At 41.9% G+C, this 18,074-nt stretch overlaps 1 protein-coding gene across 2 annotated transcripts; it reads left to right on the forward strand.

The window, feature by feature from the left end:
* Positions 1–933: 933 nt before the first annotated feature.
* On the forward strand, positions 934–17,830 carry LOC308376837 (NACHT, LRR and PYD domains-containing protein 3-like). Of its 2 annotated transcripts, XM_080853319.1 has the most exons (13): positions 934–1,035; positions 4,350–4,425; positions 4,526–4,594; positions 7,222–7,534; positions 8,002–8,033; positions 9,040–9,201; positions 9,885–11,649; positions 11,923–12,096; positions 14,450–14,623; positions 15,232–15,405; positions 15,595–15,771; positions 16,819–16,865; positions 17,107–17,830. In XM_080853319.1, exons 4-13 carry the CDS (start codon positions 7,227–7,229, stop codon positions 17,664–17,666), a joined length of 3,573 nt encoding a protein of 1,190 aa, XP_080709445.1. In that variant the 5' UTR covers positions 934–1,035; positions 4,350–4,425; positions 4,526–4,594; positions 7,222–7,226; the 3' UTR covers positions 17,667–17,830. The 2 variants fall into 2 exon arrangements, with proteins under 2 accessions (XP_080709445.1, XP_080709446.1); XM_080853320.1 differs by lacking the exons at positions 934–1,035; positions 4,350–4,425 and having other exon boundaries at positions 4,577–4,594; positions 7,256–7,534.
* Positions 17,831–18,074: the final 244 nt, after the last annotated feature.

Consider the following 18,074-nt stretch of genomic DNA (forward strand, 5'->3'; position numbering starts at 1 on the left):
CTCCGTCAGACTGTGTGAAAATGGTGAATTTAGCTGACAGACTTTTAAGAACTTTCCTGGGGGAGGAGACTCTCTCTATCTCTCTGTTCTGTCTGTTGTTCTTTCCTCTCTTTCACTTGCGGGTACGTACATATGCACGCACACACACGCCCACACATACAACAACAACCAGTATGTCTCTTTAGTCTTGCTATATCTCACTCACATACATTTAGCCGGTGCCACACAGGAAACAGGAAACATTTTTTTAGTTTCTATGGTAATCAGACTGGTGATTCTCTGTATTGGCTGTAGCCTGACCGCTTATGTTAGAAGTCTTTTTGCATGCCTGGGATTATGGTTAATTGCAGTTATATTTGTGCACACTTAGGAATACAGTATTTGTGTTTCAGGTTCTGTCATGTGGTCTGTGCATTAATGGATTTCTGTATATACCCGTTTTGTTGTAAATTGTGCTGGCCACCTTTCTATGAAGTGCACTGTCCTGTTTAGTGTAGTGGGGGGAGTTATTTGTCCTTATGTGCATGTGAGTGGACAATTTTGGGGGATTTTGAATTTAGATATTTCTTTATTTTTATTAATACCATTTCACATTGGATTTTGTATTTGGGTTTCCTAATCTGCATTGTTGTGTTTATGGTTTGCTGGGTCCTTGTCAAGCTTTTATAAACCCTTATGACTTTAAAACTACACTCTGACTTCAGCACTTACTCTGCTGTCGGTCGTTGTTTTATCGCATGATATCTCAATTTGAAATGCGCGTATGGATGACGATTAAACGAAGACGCCATGCAATGGGCGTGTTTTAGGGTAATGCTGCGGGGCTGTTGCTCTAGTAGTAGAAACGCAAATGGATATTGTTCTCGAGTCTGGGGGACTCAGACCGTAAGCTTTGTACTAATCCAATGTATTTAAACCTTTGTGTTTTCATTTTTTTGTGTGTGTGTTCGTGGTAACACGTTGTTCGTGTCGTGTTCACGCTGTTCTGCTGCCGTCGTCCTGTTTGCTCCGGAGTGTTCCTGGATGATCGCAGTCGTAAGTAGAGAATCCTTATTTTGAATCTAAACTTTTTGAGTCGTGCATATGGGTTCAGCCGCCGTGCTACACATACAATGTCTACGTGTAAAACAACCCTGTTTTCACAGTTTCGCTTTGTTTTTATGTATTATGAGTAGATTGACGAGGGGAAAAGTTCATTTGGACTTGTTTAGCATATGGCATGACAAACTGTAGACAAGCGAAGAGGTCTGAATACTTTCAGGATACACTGTATATCTAAAACCTATGCCTCTGTAGAAGTTGGAATGTATCGCTGGAGTTTAAGACAACTCGCCTGATCGGAATACGATGTTTTCACCGTGTTTCCGCGGCCAGACACCAGTCCAGAACAGGAGACATGTCCATGTCACTCTCCCTCTCTCTAACACACACACTTGAACTTGATGTCTCGTTCTCCACAATATTTGTCTTACTCAAGACTATGCATTAACGTCCAAACACAAATGTTAGACTACTCCCCAGATACCGATCGAAGGGCGGATCCCGGATCCGCCTTCAAGCTCGCAGATCTACTGTAGCCTATTTTGGCCATGGGCATTTTGAATATGGCCCGCCTATGGAAATCGTGCCGCCCCAATAACCATTTTGCAACAACCCCTTCCTACTAATAGCAATAACAACCAATACAAAGTAAAGTGTCCTCAGCTCTCAGCTAGACAACATTGTTGTCGCATCCATTTGTTCTTCTGAGGACCTTCCCAGGCTATTATCTTTAAGCAAAATATAGTACGAGTGAGCGTGGGGTAGGTAAGGGATTTCCCCACGGGTGGTGTTCGCCCGTATCCATCGAGGCCGCAGGAAAGGAAAGTGTCATCTCTGTGTCTGTGTGTTTGTGTGACTTTTAGATACCTGTCTGACAGATGTCAAGTTGCCCTCCCCCATAACATTTCCCCTCAAGCTCCTTCCTGAACAACAATCATTTTTTTCTACATCTGTTTTCTTTTTTTTTTTCTTCTGTTTTTCCCCTCTGTCTCTCTCTCTTTTGTTTTAGTTTTTCTATTTTGTCTTGCAGGAGCAAAAAAAAAAAACTTCAGCCTACCCATATCTTTTTCACACACACACACACACACACACACACACACACACACACACACACACACACACACACACACACACACACACACACACACACACACACACACACACACACACACACACACAGGCACTAACCCACCCCACACGCACACAGCAACCAACATGTTTGTCTCTCACGTACATCCAGGGCCGTGCACAGACATTGTTGGCAGGTGCTCATGCTAAAAGAACATCATCAGTTATGAATAAAAAGTAAAGTAACCTACTGTAGCACATATTTTATTACTTATGCTGCTGCGAAACCAGGCACTCTCGTAATTCCACAATGAAGAGTCAAAAGGCCACATGTGAAATGTATTGCAGTCCATAAGGCACAGTAAGAAGATGCTCCATGGATGATCGCACTGTATGAATGAGTGGTCAGTCTTTTTAAATGAACTTCGTTGTTCCCACTCTCTTGTGTTTTGCTGTTCTCCAAGGCCAATTAAAACTAACCCTATTCTCTTAACTTTTTACCTAATCCTTACATCTCTCTCTTTCTCTCCCTGCCTCTCTCCCTCTCTCTCTCTCTCTGTCTCTCTCTCTTTCTCTCTCCCTCCCTCTGTCTCTCTCTCTATCTATCTATCTCTCTCTCTCTCTCTCTCTCTCTCTGTGTTTGGCACCACTCCCATTTCCTGGGATCCTCTTGTTTACAGCCGGGCTGTACTCCTCTCATTAGTCAGCCTGTTTGGTGTTGCTTGTCAGCCATTTTGAGTGAGGCTTTTCATACGTAGTAGTTAATCCATGTTCACCAACTATAAAAATGTGATACTTAATTAAACATTTCAAGAAGGTCTATGTCTACCTTTAGCCTAACATGCCTTTAACAATGACCCATAACAACAATCAATAAAGGACCTATCAACCTGAATAATCAGAGGATAGGCTCTCAGCCCGTAGTCACAGGGGTGACCCATAGGCTAACATCTCTGATAATCAAGTATGATTGATAAACGTTGTAGGCCTAGTCTGTATAGATTTGTGTAAATTGCCTGACAACAACGGGTTCACTAGTTTTTTTATTGACAAGCCTATTTTTCACTAATTATTTTCACTGATAGCAGGTGGTTTGATTTCCCAGAAGAAACCAGGTGCCAGATATTTAAAGAGACCTTTGCCTTGGATTGGCACCAGGCTGTGTTTGGGTCAGTGTGTTACTTTAGAGAGGGTTAGAGGGTTGGTGTGTTACTTTAGAGAGGGTTAGAGGGTAAGTGTGTTACTGTAGAGAGGGTTAGTGAGATTGTGTGTTACTTTAGAGAGGGTCAGTGTGTTACTGTTACAGCCTGGGGCCAACAAAGGCAAAGGTCTCTCTAAACACACCCACCCTCTAACCCTCTCTACAGTAGAGAGGGTTAGAGGGTGGGTGTGTTTAGAGAGACCTTTGCCTTTGTTGGCCCCAGGCTGTGTTTGGCAAGCAGCTTTGGCACAGAAGCTCACTGAGACAGACGTTAATAGAGAAGCTCTGATTGGGAAACCTGTGTGTGACATCAGGGGGGTCATTTTTACACGGAAATAGCCACAGCTTTTGACAGTTACTTTAATTTTTTTGCAAACATAGACACAGACACACACACACTTTTTTTGAAGATGACATGGCCTGCTGTTCATAACTGTGTGTGTTAGATATCTGCCTGATGTCTTCATCCTCTCTCTCTTCTGTTCTCTACTCTCTCTCTCTCTCTCTCTCTCTCTCTCTGTTCTCTACTCTCTCCCTCTCTCTCTCTCTGTCTCTGACTGTTCACTCACTTTCTCTCTCTCTCTCTCCCTGTCTGTTCTCTACTCTCTCTCTCTCTCTCTCTCTCTCTCTCTGTCCTCTACTCTCTCTCTCTCTCTCTCTCTCTGTCTTGTATCTGTCTTCTCTCTTCTGTCTCTCTTCTTTTTTTGCAAGAGTGAAACTAACAACAATTCCAGCCTCCTCTGCCTCTCTCTCTTTCTCTAACTCTCTCTCTCTCTGTTGCGTGCACACACAAACACACACACACACACACACACACACACACACACACACACACTCTCTCTCTTACACACACACACACACACACACACACACACACACACACACACACAGAGCAACCATCATTTTGTCTTGCTCTTCCTCACATACATTCAGCACTTAGTTTCTCAGAGAAGGTGTAACTTCTGCAGCTGTCTTCCTCTCGTACTGTTAACATTCAGTCTTTCTGTCTATGTGTTTGTCTGTATGTTTGTGAACTCAGAGATCCAACACTGAAGAGACAACCCAAGAAAGGATAGAGCCAAACACACTGGATTAAGGACAGGACAACAACACAGGTAAACACTGTTCCAAGGTGATGCAAACAATGTCTTCCTCTCGTACTGTTAACATTCAGTCTTTTTGTCTATGTGTTTGTCTGTATGTTTGTGAACTCAGACATCCAACACTGAAGAGACAACCCAAGAAACTCAAACACACTGGATTAAGGACAGGACAACAACACAGGTAAACACTGTTCCAAGGTGATGCAAACAATGTTGTAAATGTGTTTGACAGCAGTTTACACAAAAACACCTGAACAGACAAATACATGCATGGACACACATACACACAATTCATTACACAAATACATACATTTACACACACGCACATAAAGTTAGTTAATTAAAAAGATGTGTTAAACAAAAGACTAGTTAAACAAAAAGACGTGACTTAATATATATATATATATATATATATAATATCAAAATATTAACATAACTCTGAAAGAGTTTAAAGGCACCCAGTGCAACTTTATGTAAACATTCAATGAAAAATAAACATTCAATTTCTACTATTTTTTAGACGTAGTAAGTTTCAATAACGCCATACCATTACATATCGACATTCAAGGAGCAAAGATGAGACGTCGTTGTGTGGTGAGAACTGATAGAAAATCGTAAACAACAACAATCGCCGGTGGGGAGAAGCCATTTTTCCATTGACTGGAAGCCTGCTTTATTTATTGCAGGTTAAAAAAAATAAAGAAAATGGCGGCGATTGTTGTTGTTATCGATTTTCTATCAGTTCTCACCACACAACGACGTCTCATCTTTGCTGCTTGAATGTCGGTATGTAATGGTATGGAGTTATTGAAACTTACTACGTGTAAAAAAGACTAGAAATTGAATGTTTATTTTTAAGCCTCGAAAGTTGCACTGGGTGCCTTTAAGGCGTCACACATACATATGATTAACAAGTAGCCACGTGTAGTCATGAGGAAAGGCTGCAATCACAAACGAAACAGACACTTCTATTGACATGCTATACTGTCATTTATTTGAATGCAATATATGCATATTTGATTTGTGTTTTCCAAGCAATTAATGGTCAATTGACTAGAAGGTGATGTGATGCACCTGCTAAATGTCATGTGTTTGCTCAGTGCTTAGGTCTGGGTGTTTTTAGAATCAGTATGTCGCTCTCGTGTGGACATCATCCTTTCTAAAACTGAATCAAAAAAATCTGGATGCTTGTAGAGAAGACCACAGTCCAAGCCACAAGCTACATGAAGATAAAGGGGAAAAAACGTATGATGGTAATGGCGGTGACAGACTTTACGGTACCCTTGATAGTACCGCAATATTGCAATGAGGCGGTTATTGTTGCAGCCCTATATAGAGCAAATGTGATTCACATTCAATCAGTGAGAAAATATCATGAGCAATTAAAAGAACATAAAACACTAACTGACACGTCTGCATCGATCGTAGTCTGCACCTAGTCATGTCGGCCCCACACCAGTGGCTTTATATACCACAGGTGTTTCCTGTTGTTCACGCTAGCAAAGCCTTTCCCACTAAACTGTTGTTACGCGTAGGTTTCAAGACAGACTGCTTTTCTTTTTTAATGTTGTGGCTTGGATGCCGTTGTGGGTTTTTTTTTATCTCATTGAATGACGGTAACATGAGAGAGAGAGACCATACCCTGACAGTGACTGTACACTGAAACCCGTTCAGGTCTTTAGGTGAACAGCCGATGGCATTGTTGAAATGGCATGGCAATAGTATCTATAGTTACTATACTACTGTACTGTGCAGGGTGATAGAGAAGGGTGTTCCAGTCCACCATTATATAGTTCTCTCTCTTAAACGGCATTATGAAATTTTGGTCTAAAACATTTTGGTCGCTCTTGCTCTCTCTCTCTGGATATACAATCTAGCAAGCTAACTACATGGAAGGTCTGGTCTAAAACTAGAAAACTAGCTACATACAAAGCAGACTTTGCTTAAACATCTAGACAGTAGATTATACTTGAAACATCTGAACCCAAATATTTGGCTACGCCTTCCTACCCCTAAAAAAAACCGAATCACAACTGAAGACAGTTCTCAACAACACAGAACTGTCACCATATTCTCTTTGTCTTCTGACGCCTTAACCACGGCTCTTTTCTGTTCAGGTTACTTCTGACTGTTCACATGTGATCTACTCTTGTTATCAGTCACAGGACAGCGCCATTATGTCCTCTTATAGATGCACGTGTTTGTTTGTGTGTTTTTGTGTGACAACTGAAGAGAACCCGAAGACAAACACACTTGATTAAGGACTGGACAACACGCGTCAAGTATAAGATTTCCCTTTAAATCAAACAATGGTATGAATTTAAAAGCCTTCAGAGAGGGAAAAAAACATGTATGCACATGCAAACAAACACAGACACATACATGCGCATGCACAATTATGCACATGCACACACATGCACACACACACACACACACACACACACACACACACTCAGTTACCAGTGGGCAAAGACCTATTCAGTAAGACATGTTAACAATAGACAGACGCTAGCATGAGCTATTCAGTGAATAAACTCACTCCCAGCCGACCTCGATAGACGTGTTAGCGACAGACAGACACTAGCATGCATGGGTCTAAAGCTGTCTTTGCTTGCGTTTCCACCCCTGTGTCCAAAGGTGCAGGAATGCGCTTCTCATAATGCTGGCTTCATTAGATCTTTGCTCTACCAGACTAGGTCCAAAATGTCCAAATGCATTTTGGTGAAAGAAAAAATTATGATAATGTACAAAGTATCTAGGGTTAAAAGATGTATGAACTGCAATATATTTATTTTGTTGCTTTCTTAGGTGACATGGCTCAGTACCTAACCCTCCTCCTTAGCACCCTAGACAACCTGAAGTCAAATGAATTGAAGCGGTTCCGGATGTACCTCCAACATCAGGAAGGGTGTGATTCCATTCCCGCTGCATTTCTGGAGAATTGTTGTTCCACAGACATCGTAGACAAGATGATTGGCGTCTACGGTGAAACCCGCGCTCTCGAGGTTACTGTGCGGATCCTAAGGCAAATCCAGCAAAATGACCTTGCAGAGAAACTGGAGAAACAAATGGAGGAGACACGAGCCAGCACCAGGAAGCGGAGTCACTCTCTTACACCAGGGTACGCTAGCAGAGAAAGCTGAGGCGAAACATGTTTACACATTCAGTACAATAGTTGTATACTATAAACGATGTTGTGTGTGTATTGATATGTATTTTTCTTTTACTTTTAATGTTTATTATTCATTGATGTCTTACTATTTTGTATTGCATTTCATTATTTTTTACACCCTGATAGCCTCCCATAATAGCCCTTACGTTTGACAATGAGATCAGCATCTGTGAGTTGAGAAATAACACTAACTGCTTAAAACTTTTGTCAATATTTTTTTTTAATTAACTGATAAATGTATTGATTAATTAATTATTGGCAAGTACATATTCTAAACGAATCATAGAAAGACAGGGGGAAAACTGCAGATTGCACAACCAATGCAGCTCTTTGTAATTGCACCACCAATACTGCTAGTGCTAATGACACAATCAGTGCTGTTAACGCTAATTGAAAATGTTCTTACTTCTCAACAGAGAGCCTTTTGCTGAACCATGGAAAAAAACTGGTGAGATACAATTCAAAGTTTGGAATCTATATGTTATGTTTGCATACCAGAAATAACATTAAGGGATTTTTTTGAGCCGCCAGTTTGTTGTCTCCTTTCTGCTGGACTATTCAGTAACTTATTAACTGTCTTGTGTTGCACTTGCTTGTTGTTTGAACTGTTAGGAAAGTTGTTGGCAAGCTAGCCAACATAGCTATCACAATAGCATTACAATGAAGTCGATGCGAGACCGATTCATTCTAGCATCAATGTCCAAGTGTGTTATAACAAGCTTGCTAATATTGCTAACGAGATGTCTTCCTAGCGGCTAAACTTAGCAAAACTTGTTGAAATGTGCTTACTTTGTTTATGACTTTGTTTGAGTTGACAACTTTCCTAACATAGTCAAACATCAAGCAATTGCAACACAAGACAAAGCAAGTAAGCTAATAAGCTACTGAATTGTCATAAGACAGTAGCTCCCTACCTGGCGGCTCCAGAAACTCCATAGTGTTACTTTAACAATGAATTTATTATAAAATTGAATTGTTGAATTTGTAATGTTAGAAATAATTATAATTTCATTAAATAAGAGCAAAAGCAATGCATCACTCTATATTGAGCTGTATGTTTAACTCTCATACGGTTGTATTGACTTTTACACAGTACACTACTCATGGTGATAAGCAGTGTACATGCAGTAGCAGTTATGTGCTGTTTTATACACTCTCTCACTCTAAATCTAAACTCCATTCTCTATTCTACTCTCAATGTCTACTCTATTTTTTACATGCAGTAGCAGTTATGTGCTGTGTGATACACTCTCTACAGGTCCGAGAGTGCAGTTATGACAGTGTGATATATCTCTCACTGTGAAGCTTAACTCCATTCTCTATTCTACTCTCAAAGTCTACTCATTTGTTTTCTCTCCTTACCATCTCTCTCTCTCTCATTAAGTGGATGTATTTTCAATGGAAAACTAATATCTCCTCCTTTATCTCTCTCTCTCTCTCTCTCTCTCAATAAGTCCCTTCCCTCTATTACTCTGGGTCAGCCTCGGGTCCTTCTACCTCCTACGATGACTCAGACTCAGTCTTCTCCTCTATCCCAGCCCGTTCTGGAGGTGTTGCCATTCCTCCTTCCTTCAGCATCACTTCTAAAAGGCCAGAATCCTTTCCCTTCAATTCAGGTATGAGATCCATCCTAATGTGAACTGTACTTACTGCTACAGGTCAGAGAGTACAGTCGTTTGTTTGTTTACAAACTCGACATGTCTAGACAGGTAGAGCGGAAGTGGCAAAGTATTTTTTCAACTGCGTTAATGCGATGGAGAGCCTTTGTTTGAGTTAATATAACCATGCTATATTTTAAGACACGCGTTGTCTGTATTATTTGGTTGATGTTTCTGACATTAGATTACATTCTTTACCTGTTTTGTGAGCAGGCCAAACCAGTAGCTGGTCCTGTAGGACATGTGGTACTAGTAGGTGGTCTCCCATTTACATTATTAATGCCTAGCAATCAAGCCCCATTCTCATGTCCCCAGCTGGCGCAAGATAATATGTGATTTGTGACATAGTTTGAGAGAATGGGATTGGTAACAGCCAGTCCAGATACTGTACTTGCAAGTGCAGTGCCATTCTGAATGTGCTACCGCCTCCGCTGCGAAAACAATAGTAAACTCTTAACACTAGCAAATCTTGGGGGCATAAACGCTATTTCAGAAGTGTAGGAGGTGCGTTCATTCTGGCGTCTTATGCACCCCCATAGGTCCAGGCCTACACATATCTATGCTTGTTTTTCTCCTAGAAGAGGACTTATTTCTCTTATAATGGATGACACTGTTTTTGTTTCTTTTCTTCTTTTAAATAGATGACACCACCATAAAGAAGACCAGTGAACGAAACAAGAGGAGGTTAAAGAGTACAGAATACCTGTTTGAAGGTACAGAAGACAGAAAAAAGAAACTCCATGAGATCTACACGGAGCTGTACATCACAGATGGAGTGGGCGATGACGTGAAAACTCAACATGAGTTTCGGCAAATGGAGATACAATCCCGAATGGAAAGCTCTACACAAGATGCCATCGACTGCAATGACATTTTCAAACCTTCACCGGAACCAGGAATACCAATCCGAACAGTCATGACTAAAGGGATTGCTGGCATTGGGAAGAGCGTGACAGTGCAGAAGTTCATTCTGGACTGGAGAGAAGGAAGAGCCAATCAAGATATCGATTTCATCTTCATGCTACCTTTCCGTCAGCTGAATTTGTTCATTGATGACAAGTACAGTCTGCACAGACTTCTACTTGAGTTTCACCCCGAACTACGAGACATCCACAACATGGAGCTGTTTGACGAAGCCAAGATAGTATTCATCTTAGATGGTCTGGATGAGAGTAAATTTCGCCTAAAGTTTAGAGAGAAGGGGACTTTGTCACAAATAACAGAAACCTCGTCAGTGGACATGCTGATCGTCAACCTACTGAAGGAGAATCTACTGCCCTCTGCCTCTATTTGGGTCACGTCCCGTCCGGCAGCAGCACACCAGATTCCCCGTGAATATATCGATCGGTGGACGGAGATCCATGGTTTCAAAGATCAACAGAAGGAGCACTACTTCAGGAACAAAATCAAGGATCAAATGGAAGCTGACAGAATCGTGAAACAGATTAGGGATTCCAGGAGCCTCTACATCATGTGCCGCATACCGGTATTCTGCTGGATTTTAGCCACTGTGCTGAAGAGGATGGGGACCAGGGACAAGGGAGACATCCCTAAAACACTGACTGAAATTTTTGCTCATTTCCTCCTGATTCAGCTTACGAGGAAGGAGCAGAAGAATGAGGATCTTGAAGAAAAAGATACAAGGCAGGTACTGAAATCCAACAAAGACGTTATCCTGAAACTTGCGGAGTTGGCATACAGAGAGCTGGAAAAGGACAATGTTCTCTTTTCAGAGGAGGACCTGAAAGAGTGCAAAATAGACCTTCACCAAGACATGGAGAAATCCGGCATGTGCACAGAAGTCTTTGTCTCTGAAACAGTGATCCTCAAGAAGAAGGTCTACTGCTTTGTGCACCTGAGCGTTCAGGAGTTTCTGGCAGCTCTGTTTGTTTTTCACTCATTCTCCTCCGGAAACTTTGAGGTGCTGAAGTCCTTCGCCATGGAAGGACAGCAGCTGCATGACTTGCTGAAGAGCGCTGTGAGGAAGACCCTGCAGAGCCAGAATGGACACCTAGACCTTTTCCTCCGCTTCCTTCTAGGCATCTCACTGGAGACGAACCAGAAGCTTTTTGAAGGGCTACTCACGCCCAGGCAGGAAAGCTCAGAGAGCGTCAAGATGACAGTCCAGTACATCAAGGAGACCTTCAGCAGACACGGCCAGTCAACAGAGAGATGCATGAACCTTCTCCTCTGCCTGCTGGAGCTGAAGGACGGCTCCCTGCATGAAGAAGTCCAAGAATACGTGCGGTCAGGGGAACTGCTTTCTCCTGCTGTGTGCTCAACCCTGGCCTACATGATGTTGGTGTCTGAGGATACGCAGGATGAGTTTGACCTGATGAAGTTTAGCACAACAAATAAGGGGAGAATGAGGCTGGTGATTGCGGTCAGGAACTGCAAGAAGGGTCGGTGAGTGACCGTGCTATAGCGATCTGATTATAAAAGAGTTGCATTCATGAAAAAAAGTAGAAGTTCCGTGGGCAAATACAGTTTCCATACTTGAGTCAAACCCTTTGCTCACTACTTCTGCAGCAGACTGTTAAGTTATAGTGAATACATAAACATACGGACAATGTAAATCTAATATGTGCACATGGAAAAAGAACCACAGACCATAACCTTAAAACCATAACATCACACAGCCTTTGATCCATATCTCTTTGCTGTCATTTGGCTTTGCAGACTGGTCAGCTGTGGTCTCAACAAAGACTCCTGCGAAATCATAACTTCTGCTCTACAGTCTGACAATTCCCCGGTGATGGAGCTGAACCTTAGTTGCAATTACCTGCGAGATGCTGGAGTTCAGATGTTGTCACAGGGACTGAACCATGCAAACTGCATCCTGGAGACACTGAGGTTGGTAAATATCAAGTAGTAATAAAATGGATGTGTAAGTTTCAGTATTCATTAAGTATCACCAACTGCAGTATGTTTGAAAAGGGATCTGATCTGGTCGCACATGCGACTGGAATTTTGGCCGTGCGACTTGATTTGAAATCACAGTCGCACGCGTGCGCCTATAGAAATAGGCAAAAATTCCGGGTTTCAGGGTGTTTTTTCCCCCCACTAATTTTCCAAGAAGAACTGATTTTTACTTGACAACAATATTAATTTGCACTATCAACGTTAATGCGTTAATCTATGATATTATTGTAGACGGGCTTAATGCGATAAAATATTTTAACGCAGGTAACGCAACTTTGTTTACTTTCGGTTTGCTTTGACACGACACGAAACGTGCCTGCAGTCATTTAGACTGGAGATAACGAAGCGGAAGTGGAAGATGGGGAGAGCTGAGCGGAAAGTTTCTATTTAAGAGGCAAAATGACGGAACAATCGACCAAACTAAAGTTGTATGGAGCATTTGAAAGCTAAATTTAGCTAGCACAGAAGCAGCTCGTCTTTAAGTGATCACCTTAATGCAAAGAACCTGACAGAAAGCAGTCCCAGGTTAGATTGTCGCCAACCCACACTCCACGACTTCCCTAGGAATATAACTAGACCAGTCTGTGGCGATATTAGCGGAGAAATTGAGAAGTTCCTTAAGCGAAAGAACTACTACCAAAACAATTCATATTCAGCGTAAATACAACCCTGATTCAATTATATTTGGTTTTGTGAATGGAGGTTGAGCCCAAGCGCAGTGTGTTGAGTGCGTTTTAAAGCTGTCTAATGCTCAAATCTGAATCTACATTTGGAGACGCGACATCCAGCACTCACGTAGGCTACAGATGAGAGGCAGCCCGCTCCTTTTAAAACAAGTTAGACGAGTCGACGGACGTCAGTAAAGCTGCATTAGTGCTGTTTTTTGTGCGTTATTATTGCAGTGTTATTCTCCAAGAGGACATGCCTTTCTGTGGAGAGCTACCAATTCGAACTACTGCCCAGGAAGTGCTATTTATGTTGATAATAGATTGCAGCCACAGATTTAAATAATTTTTCCAATTATTTGAATCATTATATTGAACATTATTTGAACCTATTTGTTTGCATGCCTGAAGCATCACCTATTTTAATTAGGCCTAGCTAAGTGGTCTTGTTTGCATGTTTTATCACTTGATTTGAGTGCATGCTATCTTTTGGGTATATTCTGGTGTTATTTCCTTGCTTGTTTGCTGTGCACAAATAGGCCTAGGCCTACTGCAACTAAGTTCTGTGTTTGATTTTATGTTGTTTTTTGGTGCACTACAATTTTGATGCAATATCTAGAGTTAGATTTTCTTTTATTAATTTCTAGGCTTCCACCTGTAGCAGGTGCCGATGTTCGCTTATTAATTAGAATTAATGGATTATAGATTAAATTAGCCTAATGGAATATAGATAAACTAAAATAAGCGGAGTGTCTTTTAGGCCCTGACCTGTTACAAATACGAAAAGTCGAAAAAGGTTGGGAACCCCTGATCTAAAATACCATGCAATTCTTTTCCACCTATCAATGTAGGCCTTAGCAAGGTCATGCCCGGTCATATAATCCGTTCAAAAATGTTATTCCAGGTTGTTAACATTGATCAATAGTAGTATAACTTTTTATAGTGGTGCGCCTAGATATTTGCTGGTACTCCCAATTTTTCTGGGTTAGGAGCACAGTGCTCCTACGCCAAAAAGTTAGTGTCAAGCCCTGTAACATTGGTTTCTTGTTTTGAATAGATCGTATTATGGTCTATCAAATGATAATTAAAAAAAACAAAACCGACATAATCGACAAAATGATTTAATGTTTAATGTAAATAAAAAAAGATGAGTTTGAGGTAAGAGTCAATGACAGAGTTAATACATAAGTAAATAATATAAAACCATAAAAATAGTCACTGATCTCTGTTTAGACCAGGGATGCTTTTCTAGAAAGTTTTGTTGTCTAACCACCATCTCAATCTTGGCCGGTAATACCATGTAATACAATGTTCACCGATTCTGGAAGGCATAGTTCCATCCATCAGCTGCTCTGATCAATGTGTAGGACTAAATTCTGCATTATGTCATTCACAGCGTTGTTGCGACTTGGTTTGAACGATAAGAGTGGCTAATTGCAACGCAACTGCTACGGTTCTGAAAAACAGTCATGAGTAAGTTGGTATTCCAGCCAACGCCCCAGCGTTCCACAGTCGTTCAGCAGGGACCTCAGTAGTTACTCACCCCTGAGTATTTGTACATAAATCAAAAAAAAAATATGATAAAAACTCACTTTTCACTTTTTTCACTTTTTTGACAGACTTGCCAGCTGCAACCTCACTGGGGATTCCTGTAAAACTCTGGCCTTGGTTCTCCAGGCATCAGATTCCCACCTGAGGGAGCTGGACCTCACCAACAACGACATAGCAGCTGCCGGAGTACAGGAATTATCTCCTGCATTGAGTCACCCCAACTGCAAACTCCACACCCTGATGTGCGTACTGGTAATGCTGACATGGAACATAGAAAAATTGTTCATCCATCTTTTCTAAAGTATGTTATATTATAAAACAATTGGGTTCTAGCGCGTAATTTAGCTGTTTCTGATTGGACGAGAGACGTTCCATGCTATAGGTTATTCGTCAACATATCTACAGTTACGGGACTTTTAACAGCTAAAAATAAATCACTCCGCGATGAAACATTCGCATTGATGATAACCGTTAATTAAAAGTTTTTAAAATTCCAAACCAAGACGTTGACAATGGAACTATTTTTTGTTGCGGAGAAACAATGGCGAAATAAACCATTTTTAATCAATAACTTTGTGTTGAAATGTTAATTTGTTTTATAAAAGCAATATAGCACGAGTGGGAGTGGGGTAGGTAAGGGATAAACGCCACTCGGCCTTCGGCCACGATGGCTACGGCCGAACACCACCCGTGGGATTATCCCTTACCTTCCCCACTCCCACTCGTGCTATATTGCTTAATTATATAATACTGCTTGCAGTATCAGGGCACATCTTGAGGATGTCTGAAGATGTGGCGAACAAGAGGTCATTATATTTTAAGATAATCTTTTCCTCCTTGGTCATTGCAGTCTGGCTGGATGTAACCTCACTGGAGAGTCCTGTCGCCCTTTGGCTGCAAGTCTGCGGTCAGGTAACTCCCACCTGAGGCACTTGGACCTGACCAACAATGACCTGGGCGAGCCGGGAGTGGGCCAGTTGTCTGCCTTGCTCGGTCATCAGGACTGCAAACTGGAAATACTGAAGTACGTATGCATCGTTGGCAAGGAGAACATTTTCTACAGTCATTTATGTATCATAGCATCAAGGACATGTTTTTGTCATCAATGTTTGTTTTCTTTAGTTTTTTTAGTTTTTCTTTTCAAACATTATCATTCATCTCATCATTTTCCTTTTGTTCTACTTCCTTTTCTCACTCCTCTTCTGTCTCACAGGCTCTCTGGCTGTCTGGTGTCAGAGAGGGCTTGTGAGCGTCTGGCCTTGGTCCTGACATCAAAGTCCACCTCTCTGAAAGAGCTCGACCTGACCTACAATCATACAGGAGCCTATGCTGATCCAAACTCCAAACTAAGTCTGCGCTCCAAACTTCAACGAGAGGGGTGCCAACTCAAGTAAGTAGCACTTGTGGACCTCTTTTGTTCAACTTGTTACGACCCGGCTCTTGAGCCGCAACAAATGAGGAGCCAGACCACAGAGTTGTACGAAAATAAGGTTTTATTTCTATATAACTAAAAGTAGTGGATAAAATAGTGACTGCAAAACAGCCGCACCAACCGCATGGTGTTCACCAGTTTCCAATGCATGGTGAGAATGCCAGCCCCCTCTGAAGGCAAACAGCATGGCTTTTATCAACAGGTCGTCAGGTGTGGACAATCAATCAAATTACGCCCATTCACCACCTAAAGACCATTGCACTGCCGCTGCAAAGCCAGTAGGGGTGTAGACGGGCGTAACAAACTTGATTTAACATTAAATTCAAAATAATTCAATCTTCGTGCTGATAAACAGTGACAGTATTTCAATCCAGCATACACCTCAAGCCAGTTAAAAGCAAACATGAACAAAAACATGTGTGCTATGTGCCCTATCAATGATGCTGGTAGCAATACAAAACTATATTATATTTTGATTATACTTCTTATACTTGACATAATTATAACAACTGACAACACTATGTCAACAAGTGTGATGTCTGGGACTTGAAACCTTTTCATTGCTAAATGTATACTCTACCCTTTAAGCACCTTGAGACCATTTTATTGTTCATATAAACACAATTAATGTAATTTAATGGAATTAAGCTACCTGAGAAGAGGAGGACCTAGAGATGGTGACCGTACTTTGAACGAACTCTGTGGTGAAAAAATGTCTATTTAGCCTAGCCTCACTTTTTGAAATTGGATGGTCAAAATAATAGAAAAACGTGTCAGGTGGGCCTACGATGCAATTCAATACAACAGCAGCATTAGACTGCTTACGTTTAAACTCAAGTGTTTCTCATAAACTGGTAACTGGGTCTATCTTTATTTTATATTCATGTTTATATATTGTTTATCTATTCACATTTGTATACTTTTGATACTGCATTGTTGTAAAAGGTTTTCATAAGCAGTTTCATGCTCTCTTAATCTACTGTTTAATTTCCTCTTTCCCTATAGCATAGATAGTAATGCACAACGCTGGATGAAACCATCTCTACAGAAATGTGAGTGTGCATGTGAGTGTGTGTCTGTGTTCAGATGTGTGTGTCTGCATTTATGTCTGTGTGTCTGTCTGTCTGATAATAATGCACAATGCTGGTGGAAACCAGCTCTTCAGAAGTGTGTGTGTGTGTGTGTGTGTGTGAGCGTGTGTGTGTGTATCTGTCTTTCTGTTTGTGTCTGTGTGTCTGTCTCTGTGCGTATGTGCGGAGTTTTATAATATGGTTATTTTTGCATGTTGTGCAGATGCCTGTGAGCTCACGCTGGACGTAAGCACAGCCCACCCAGAGCTCGTCCTCTCGGAAAACAACCAGAGGGTCACCAGGGTGGAGAAGGACCAGCAGTACCCCGACCATCGCCAGAGGTTCGACTGCTGCCCCCAGCTTCTGTGTCTGGAGGGCCTGACTGGCCGCCACTACTGGGAGGCAGAGTGGACGGGGAGTGAGGTCGTCATCGGAGCAGCATACCCAAGTATCCGCAGGAAGACCCATGGTGCCAACTGCAAGATCGGCCTGAACACCAAGTCTTATGGCCTGTGGTGCGAAGACGGCCACTACGTGGTGAGGTACGACATTAACAAGACGGACTTGACGCCCGCCTGCTCGGGTTTCAGCCGAGTCGGGCTGTACCTGGACTGGCCGGCCGGAACTCTGTCCTTCTACGCAGTTTCGTCGGGGAAACTCACCCATCTGCACACGTTCCACTCCAGGGTCGGGGATCCACCGCGTCCGGGGTTCTCGGAGCCCCTTTACCCGGGGTTCTGGCTTCACCGGAAGTGCACCGCCTCTCTGTGCCAGGTGACATGATCGCCATTGGTGATTGGTACTAAATTAGACTGCTGTGGTGCTCAAATCAAACCAGGATCTGTAATTGAATTAAATTTAATTGAATTCAAAGGGCACATTTGGTTCTGTTTAAAACAAAAAAGAAGTGTGTGTGTGTGTGTGTCTTCCACATTCCCTAGATGTGTATTCCAATGAGAATGTGGTAATCAATCTTCATAATTGACCTGACAGATGTCACGTTCACATGCTTAAGTGATATACCTGTTCACTCATCGTCACCCAGGGGCCAGTGAAGTTACATATAGTAGGTGAAGGCTGTTGTTTGTGTATGAGAGAGAGAGGGGGAGGGAAGGAAGGAGAGAGATAGAGAGAGTGTGTGCCGTTGTTACAGACTGCTCATGATTTGTTTTGGCTTTCCCTTTTTAATTG

Source organism: Sprattus sprattus, assembly GCF_963457725.1.
Source record: "Sprattus sprattus genome assembly, chromosome: 1".
Lineage (NCBI taxonomy): Eukaryota > Metazoa > Chordata > Actinopteri > Clupeiformes > Clupeidae > Sprattus > Sprattus sprattus.

Bases quoted from the DNA above. Each gene is read 5' to 3' on its own strand.
- LOC308376837 (XM_080853319.1), top strand. From the start codon at position 7,227: ATGGCTCAGTACCTAACCCTCCTCCTTAGCACCCTAGACAACCTGAAG. The intron at 9,202-9,884 runs GTATGAGATCCA...TCTTTTAAATAG, and splicing joins ATCCTTTCCCTTCAATTCAG to ATGACACCACCATAAAGAAG. The intron at 12,097-14,449 runs GTTGGTAAATAT...CTTTTTTGACAG, and splicing joins TGCATCCTGGAGACACTGAG to ACTTGCCAGCTGCAACCTCA.